This window comes from Tinamus guttatus, unplaced genomic scaffold (assembly GCF_059628265.1).
Source record: "Tinamus guttatus ecotype Peru unplaced genomic scaffold, ASM5962826v1 Tinamus_guttatus_pri_ptg000260l, whole genome shotgun sequence".
NCBI classification, from domain to species: Eukaryota; Metazoa; Chordata; class Aves; order Tinamiformes; family Tinamidae; genus Tinamus; species Tinamus guttatus.
In genome coordinates this window covers 5,608,147-5,617,142 of record NW_028288794.1, presented here as the reverse complement: position 1 = coordinate 5,617,142, position 8,996 = coordinate 5,608,147, and the positions used below count along the sequence as shown (strand labels likewise).

At 41.5% G+C, this 8,996-nt stretch overlaps 1 protein-coding gene across 3 annotated transcripts; it reads left to right on the top strand.

Moving 5' to 3' along the window:
* The first annotated feature begins 66 nt into the window (after positions 1 to 66).
* On the top strand, positions 67 to 6,221 carry SCRN3 (secernin 3). 3 transcript variants are annotated; one of them, XM_088527030.1, is made up of 7 exons: positions 67 to 237; positions 404 to 585; positions 1,046 to 1,245; positions 1,904 to 2,116; positions 3,756 to 3,918; positions 4,267 to 4,447; positions 5,984 to 6,221. In XM_088527030.1, exons 1-7 carry the CDS (start codon positions 73 to 75, stop codon positions 6,137 to 6,139), a joined length of 1,260 nt encoding a protein of 419 aa, XP_088383156.1. In that variant the 5' UTR covers positions 67 to 72; the 3' UTR covers positions 6,140 to 6,221. The 3 variants fall into 3 exon arrangements, with proteins under 3 accessions (XP_088383156.1, XP_088383155.1, XP_088383157.1); XM_088527029.1 differs by having other exon boundaries at positions 1,901 to 2,116; XM_088527031.1 differs by lacking the exon at positions 67 to 237 and having other exon boundaries at positions 383 to 585; positions 1,901 to 2,116.
* The last annotated feature ends 2,775 nt before the right edge of the window (positions 6,222 to 8,996 follow it).

Here is an 8,996-nt window from a genome sequence, read left to right as displayed (position 1 = left end):
CGGGGCGGCGGGCGGGCCTTCCTGCGGGGCGCCGCCGCCGCCCCGGTCCCGGTCCCGCCTGCCGCCGCCGCCATGGCCGCGCCGCCGCCCCGCTCCTGCGACACCTTCGTGGCGCTGCCGCCCGCCGCGGCGGGGGGGCACGTGGTCTTCGGCAAGAACTCGGACCGGCCGGCTGACGAGGTGCAGGAGGTGCTGTACGTCCCCGCCGCCAGCCACCCGCCCGGGGCCGCACTCCAGGTGAGCCCGCGCCGGGAAATGGCGGCGTCCGCCCGCAGGGGGGCGGCCCGGCGTCGCGCCGGGAAATGGCGGCTCCCGCCGCAGGGGGGGCGTCGTGCCGGGAAATGGTGGGTCGCAGGCGCCCGCAGGGTGACGGTGCCCCTCGCACTTGCTTTCTTGCTCGTAGTGCACCTACATCGAGGTGGAGCAGGCGGGCGAGACCCACGCCGTGGTGCTGAGCCGCCCCGCGTGGCTCTGGGGCGCCGAGATGGGCGCCAATGAGCATGGCGTGTGCATCGGCAACGAGGCCGTGTGGGGCCGCGAGGAGGTCGCCGACGACGAGACACTGCTGGGCATGGACTTGGTGAGGTGCGCGGAGCGCCCGGGCCCCGGCTGCGCTTTAAAGCCCTTGCCCTGAGGCGTGCGTGGGAGCGAGCGCTGTCCCTGCAGCCCATCTTGCAGCTCTGGCAGCTGGGTTACAAATGAGTGGCCACGCAGCGAGGTGCTTCTGCACAGGAGGCTGCGAGAGGCACGCGAGCTACAGCAACAAGTCCTCAGCGTGTTTCTCTGCGCGGAGTTCCTGCTGAGCTGAAGCAGGGCCCAGGAGCTGCACAGCCGGCGCCAGCCTTTGCTTCAGCTTCTCTCACGCACTCTCAGTTTCGGTCCTAACCCTGCGCCCCCAGTAATGTGGCCGGCGGCTTTTGCCTGTCTCACTGGCACCAAGACACCCCTTGCTGCCCCGCAGTTCACAGTCAGTCGGCTCTTCCTGTTGTATACAGTTGTATTCAAGGTGTTTTATTCCAAAGGTAATATCTTCCTCTTGTTCCAGGCTTGGACTCGAGAGAGCAAACACAGCTGAAAAGGCCCTTACTGTCATAGTTGATTTGCTAGAAAAATACGGACAGGGAGGAAACTGTATGGAGAGCCATATGGCTTTTACTTACCATAACAGTTTTCTGATAGCTGACAGAAAGGAGGCGTGGGTGCTGGAGACATCCGGAAAATACTGGGCAGCAGAAAAAGTAGAAGGTATGGATCCTCTGTTAGGATTTTAAATATTTCCAGTGTGCTGACAATTAGCAATCCCTCCTTTACCGTTTAACTAAAGCATCAAAATAGTCTCCGCGTATGCACACACGTACCTACAGGAACAGCAGAGGTTGCTCATTAGGCCACAGAGTAGACAGGGCAGCAGTCTTGCAGAGGGGCTTTCTGAGACCAGAGGTGATCACTTCTACGCTTGGGAAGGGAGGACAGCATCAAGGTCAGCATGAGGATAGCAGCAGTATGGATGCTTTTAAGGATGGTGGCAATCAAATGCACTTGGTTGGGGAATACTGCTGGGATCTGTGCGGTTGGGTCCTGCAGATCGATGCTCCCACCAAACTCAGAAGGAAAAGCTAGGTTTTGGGAACAGTCTAAGGAGAAGCATATAGAGATGGAAAATGATCAGGATGGAACCTGTAATACGATGGCAGCAACGAAAGTAAATGATATGGAGCTGAGGCAGTTTGAAGATAAAAGCAGCCAGAGAGAAAGGGCGAGGGCCAAAAACAAACCACAGGATCACACAGATCTTGTAGGAAACTCCTAAATGCATCGCCTGTTTTAGTAAGTTAAATGTAAGGAAAGAGCCAGCAAAATCATTTGATATACTAAATGTTTTTTTTTTTCACCTTAAAAGCAGGTGGTGTACGGAATATTTCCAATCAGCTCTCTATCACAACCAAGATTGACAGAGAACATCCAGAACTGAGGGAATATGCAAAAAGCAAAGGCTGGTGGGATGGGGAAAAGGAATTTGATTTTGCTGCCACATATTCTTATGTAAATACTGCCAGAATGACTACATCCAGAGGCCGATACTGTGAAGGCTATAAACTTCTGAACAAACACAAAGGTATCATTCGTGTTTTGTTTGTTTTTGTAGGAAATAGTTTTTAATAAGTTGCATTAATTTAAATCATAAACAAACATCTGCTGTGAGGCCATCATTCATGATTTGGTGAAAGAACAACTTTTTTTTTTTTTTAAAGGTGAACTTCTGAACTGTCCTTCACCAATTTTGGCCAGTTCGGAGGTAGAGAAAATAAAGCATAGGTCACATATCAAACACATACAGCTACTGTAATGACACTTACAGGTCATATTGTGGCTACACGGTTAAATACTCCGTAAGATCTAGTTCTGGAACATGAGCTAAATGTTATTACTGTATCTCTAATTAAAAACACAGGCTAAACCAGACTCTCAATAGTTTGTAGCCACTAACAGAATCTTATTTACCAGTCCTATTGGTTACAAGCCTAAGACAATGGCAGTGTTCATATACATATTTTGGGTTTATTTTTTGGCTTGTGTAAGATAATGTTTTTTTTAAATGTTTGTGGTTTGTTTATTTATAACTTACCCTAACCTTGTACAGAATAAAAGGATTTTCAGTACTCTAAGCAGGCACCTTGGTTTGTTAATTACTAACTTATCCACATAACTCTTCTTTCAGACCTCAATAGAGAGAAGCTATTACTTCTCTTCTAACTGCTTCCACTTGGCAGCTTTTTGCAACAACTCAAAATTGCATCTGTATTCACTTGTTCATTTGAAATAATTAATCTGAACCAAAATAAAATTGCACCCCTGTGTTTTTATTTATTTTGCTGAGTTCCATCAGACCAGTTTTAGCATTTAGTTTTAACATGAATTACCTCTTGCTATCCTGCTCTGGAGATCATGTAAATCCTGCATTCATTTTGGGAATTGTAGGTTCTGAATAGTGAAAGCATTTTCCTAATACCTGTATTTACCTATATTATAACAATGTTAAGGTTCTATCAGTGTTTTCATTCTAAATCCCCATTTTCAGGCATTTACCAGAGCCATTATAAAATCACACTAGGTGTGCATGTTATCAGCCTCATATAGCTTCAGTTTGCTTAGATTTATCTTAAGTAGGTGCCCTAAGTAAAAGTTATTTGGTTTAGAGCGATGGTAAAATCACTGTTTTATTTTTTTTCTCCTTCCCAGCTTTTTTATTCATTCGGTGGCATTACGTTTTTTTCTAGACTATCTTCACCTTGTGAAGACCATTTTTAGATAAACATTATTTACCTTCAAAAATAAGCAGCTGATTTCGAGAATACAAAATAGTAAAATAGTCTAGGTCAAAAATATGCAATACTTTCTTTTCTGCTGGACAGGTTGCTAACTTGCAGCCAAAGAACAAACTACTGCTGATTTTAATTGATTTGGTACTTTGTAGATTTGTTGAATTCCTTGGCTTTTGAGTCATAAATTTCATAGCTCATTATCACCTACTCTTTGAAATAAATACTTTAGGGAAAATAAAAACAATGTACTTAATTGTGTTACATCTTAAGGTATGCTGATCGGATGATTTTTATTTCATGTCATGTGGACATGAACAAACTAAACTTTTTATTGCCTATTAAGAAAAAAAGCAGCCAGTTGTAGACAACTTTCCATTTAGTTGACAGTAAAACAATTGCTGTTTGTAAATAGTTCTTTTGTGTCTTAAACAGGCTCTATTAGTTCGGAAATAATGATGGAAATTCTTCGCGACAAAGAGAGTGGCATTAATATGGAGGGTGGATTCATGACAACGGGAAGCATGGTCTCCGTGTTGCCTCAGGAGCCGGGTCTCCCGTGTGTTCACTACTTCACAGGGACTCCAGACCCTGAGAGGTGACGTAGACCAACTCATTGTTACCAAAAATTGCAAATGTCTGAATGAAGCATAGTGTAAATTTGTCCAATTATATTTCCTTTATTATTTTTGCTGAAAAAGAAAAAACTTTAAATGCCAAAAGGGAGGGAGAACAAAATGGATAGTCTTGAGGGACTTAGTGTACATTACTCATATATCTAGTTGATGAAATGAATTAAAATGGGTTAGAAAATTATTTTAAACATTTTTTTTCCCTGAGAAGAAAAAGAAATACAATGAGGGGAAAAAATATAGCAATTTACTGACTCAACAATTCTAATAAAGTGGTATTGGTAAAGGCTATTTGTTCTATTTTCTATTTCTAGGTCTGTATTTAAGCCTTTCATTTTTGTGCCCAATATAACACCATTGTTAAAAACCAGCTCCCCTACATTTGGTCCTGATGATCCAGTTAGGAAGCAACCACGCTTTCAGACTAAGCCAGATCGAAGACATGAGCTCTATAAAAAACATGAAAGTGCTGCTGTAGTTATGGACACTACCAAGGTATGTTGATTAAATTAGATTTCAGTGCAAGCAGGTGGTTTATATAAGCTCCTTGCTCACATTTTGTTAATGTGATACTATTTAATACCCTTAAACGGATGGTGAGGAATACTGTAGTGCATCAGAGGCCAGTCATTGTGGCAGCTGGCAGACCTACGTTGCAGAAATGCTGAGAAATTGTAATTAATGCTCTGCTGCAGCCCCAGGCTCAGTCTCAAGGCAAATCCCTGTCGTGCTGATCTTGCAGAGGAGCAGGCCACATGCTCTCCTGCGCTAGTCACCCAGCAGCAGGCAGATGGACAGCTCTGCTAACAGCACTTAAACCCTACTCTAGGGCAGCGAGCATGTTAGGTCTTTTAGCCATGCCTGGTACCAACAGACTTACCACGTGCTTCACGTAACGGCACACCAGCTTAAGAAAACAACTGTGGTTTTGCCTTTTATTTAAGTTTCCTTGACTGCTCCAGGCTAAATACTACTGATTAATGACTTAAACCAAATTGTAACTAACCCTAGTGAGGATGTTAAATAGTATGAGCTGTCACTTCAGAGGTCAGTGAAATTTAAAAGGCTAATCACTGAAAATTAGAAAGCTGACCAGACTCAGTTTTCTTTTAGAAATAGCTTTCTGTGGTGCAATTAGCTGCTTTGTTGCTGCTATCATCCACGCAACCTTCAACTCCTGTCATAAAGGCAGTTCCTTCTACCTTCTAGTAATGTATCATGCAGACTCTTTTTTTTTTTTTTAACCCCTCCTCTTCCCAACCTTCTTCCCTAGTGCTAACATTTGCTTCACAAAATCAGCATCTCACCGAGAGTCATGGTGTTTCTGTCACTAGTGCATCATCTTAAGATTAGTGGCAGCACCAAAAATACCAAGCACTAGCATCAGGTAGAATTTAGAAACATACTTGCAGTGCGAAAGTAATATATATTTCAGTAACACAGTAGATACAGTTATGGAGAACCTAATTTTGCTGATATAACTGGCAACATGGAAGTGGCAATATGAAACTGAAACACTTAAAACATTATTCTGAAGTAACCAAAATAGTGTGTCAATAAACAGTTTACACAGAGAAACTGCCACATGTAGAAAGACACTAGGAAATGAAATTTAGAAGCAAGTATCAGTGCACAGATAGGGAGACTGTTGCTTACTCTTAAGCAGTTGTGTCTCTCCTACTTGAAAGCTCTAATCAAAGACTGAAGAAGTTCTTGAGCTGAGAAGGTACCCAGATATGCATTCTGTAAAATGAACAGCAGCCCACTTAAGTTTTGCTACTATAAATACTTGAAGCAGCATTTAGGCTTTTTCCCCTCCTCTCCAGCCAAGGAGCACATAATATTGTAGCACTTACTGAAGTAATTGCTAGATGTTTGCAAAGAAGATCCTGGAAAATTATAGGGCTGTCTTCTACCAGTAATAGCTTGTACCTTAGAAACAATTAAGAGGTTAAATAATGACTTTTAAACAGTTTTGTTAGGGTGAGCACTGCAGAGCTTTTGGTGAAATACAGACTTTTCTTTTTCCAGGAAAAAGGTAAAAAGATGCTGGAAGAGCTGCGGAAGTTGGAGAAACAGAAAATCAGTGAAATGGAATCAATCCTGCAAAACAGCTGTCTTGACACTAGCCAAGCTGCTCACCTTTTCGCACAGTGTGTAGAAGAAGAACTCAAACTATATACATAAAGCTACTGTGTGAATGCAATATAGCTCTGCTTTATGATTAGCTCTTCTAATTAAGGGTACATATAGATGATCTCTTATTTTTGATATATCAATTACTACAGACAGTTTCAGAGATGTGCATCCATATTTGGGGCAAACAGTATGGACCAGTGTTAAACTGGCTCTGCAGAGCCAGGCAGGGGCTTCATGGAGAGGGGCAGTACAGCGGCCAGCAGGGACGGGTTTGCCAACAGCCAGAGAGGCAGCTAGGAACCAAGCTGCTTGGCTGACTGACCCAGACAATGCATTGCCCGTTAGAACCCCTTCCTTGCCTGAGAAACACCAACCCTGGTTTGGACAGTTCCCTTCTAGGGACACACTTGTGTGGCTTTTATGGTGAAGACTTGTGAGGATAGAAGAATTTCACATTGTAGGAATTAAAATGGTAACACTGGATGACTTCCTAAAATACGGTGCTTGCACCAAATAAAGGGAAGGTGATATGTAATCACAGCTACAAATCAGTTACAATTATAAAATAACTTCTTCTGAAATCTGATAACATAAAATTCAACAACTGAAGTGTCCTGCATGTTACCACAGTTTACTTTCCACTTTCTCATCTCCTTACTTTGCTCACCCTTAATCTGAAATATTTATATTTATTTACATCATTATGCAATATGACTATTGTTAAATTAACTACATCGCATCCCACTGGGTTGTTTTGAAATGTCTCAAATTGTTACATTTTTAAAATCGGGCAGCTAGAAAGGAAGGGGTCATAGTCCCCAGAGATATTAAGTATTCTTATATTCAGCGTGACACTTAAAAGGACTTTTAAATTTTACACTTAATATTCACCCCTTTAATCAGAGCTTATTTTGCCAAAAATGCTAGTCAAATAGTTGATTTAACACAGCTTTTTTCTAGCCAGGAATTCTTCCTTCCTGATCGTGCACAAAAGCACCGATTTATCTGTCATATCCCTTTCCTAGCTATGGCAAGGGACAAACACAGCCAAAGATACATTTCTTCAGAGGCATATAATATTAACAGAATTAATATGCCAGTTATCTTTTGTCCTTGATAGCTTGGGTACTGAGCTGACTCCTCCTTTCTTCTTCTCTCCTTTTTTTTTTTTTTTAATTTTCCTTTAACTTAAAGGAAACAAGTGTCCAGCATTTGTTCAGAAAAAAGAGTTGGTCCTCAACCAACTTTGTTAACAGCTATTTTATTTCCACAGTTTGCCCTTTTTTATTTTTGTGTTCTTACATCGATAAAATAAGATGAATGTAGTCAGGTTCTAGAGTATTTCCAATTCTGAACATGTGAATCCAAAAATGCATTCTTATTTTATAAATTGTTCTATAGTCCCATGGGGGGGGAAAAAAAGGCAAAAGAAATATATGTGCAATTAATGTCGTAGAATGCTGCTAAATGAATGAGCAAATGAGCTTGCCAGAATTTGTTCTTTCTGATCCTACAGGGAATGTAGAGCTTAATTTGGGATACTGTATTCAGATCCATAACAAAAACATAACGGATTGGTAACAGATCCTTAAACTATTGTTATAGTTCCAACTGATGTACTTTTACTAAGCTGTGTATCAAATGGCTGTAGCAAGTTAGATCTTATACAAAAGTAGGATTAAGTCTCACTGTGAACCTTTTATGTCTTGCTGCCAACAAAATTTCCTAGAAGTTCAATAGGACAATGTGCACTCACCAACTGGAAGATATATTTAATAAAGTGTGGTATTTTACCTGCTTTCCTTGTGGATGTTTGTATCTGGCACTCATTTATATCCTTGGCCCGTTTTGGATCATCAGCTGTCCCACTCTGATAATTTCAAAGACCAGAATAAATGCTAGGCAAAACTCGGGGGTCAAGTTCAGAGGTAGTTTAGATCACACGATTCTGCCACAAAGCAAGTACAGGGAAGTTACAGAGGGATGGGAGTACTGAAGGGGGTGCAGCAGGCCCTTAATCACAGCCCTGGTAATTAACCAGAGTGTTGGGCTAACAGCCTCGTCAGGATGTAGCACAGGCAGATACAGTCCAGCTACCGCAGGTTCTGTGCTCTCTTTTACGTGTTGGTCTGCACACTAAAACCAGTGTGATGTCCAGAAATTGCTGAAGCGATGGGCAACCAAGTACAGGATATTTTGCTCCCCTGCAATTTCTTACTTCTGGAACACATTCAGTGCAACATACAAAATGGCAATGAGACCAGCAGGAAAAAATAACTCTCCTTCCCACAAGCATACAGTAAAAATTAGAATGTCCTCTAGAGGGCAATCTTTCTCCATTTTTAGTTTAGAAAAACATATTTCAATTTATTTAAAAAGAACTAGAGCTTTATGGAGGAACATCACTCAAAAATGTGCTAAAAATACTACACAGAAAATGTAAAATTTTCATATCCACTCCTCTGTATTATAAGAATTATTCTGAGATTACTGCTAGGAAAAAAAAATCACATTTTTCACTGTGGAAACCCCTGGACTTACCTGCTCAGTGGATGTTTTCACTGAATCGTAACATGTGAATTAACTGAGATTTGACCCAAACCAACCAAATTTCAATTGGTTGACCCAACCAATTTTCAAAATGAAAGAACTCATAACATAACAAAGCTATTTCTGGTCACCAAAAATTCATGCATCAAATGGACATTCAGAAGATCAACTGCTTTTAACACTTTCTGATGCTGCTAGAAGCAAATACTTAACAGATGTTTTAATGTTAAATAACTTCCTAATGTCAGTCAAAGTCTACTTTAAGCTTCCAGGACCTAGAGATTTAGATATTCAATTAAGTTATTCTACATTGAGTCATATGTTCCTTAGTCAACTTGTTAACATTAATGGTATA

What these genes read in the sequence shown, in the direction of transcription:
- SCRN3 (XM_088527029.1), top strand. Translation starts at nt 73, where the DNA reads ATGGCCGCGCCGCCGCCCCGCTCCTGCGACACCTTCGTGGCGCTGCCG. An exon ending in CGCCCGGGGCCGCACTCCAG is followed by an intron (nt 238 to 403) that starts GTGAGCCCGCGC and finishes TCTTGCTCGTAG; the next exon opens with TGCACCTACATCGAGGTGGA. An exon ending in GGGACTCCAGACCCTGAGAG is followed by an intron (nt 3,919 to 4,266) that starts GTGACGTAGACC and finishes TTCTATTTCTAG; the next exon opens with GTCTGTATTTAAGCCTTTCA.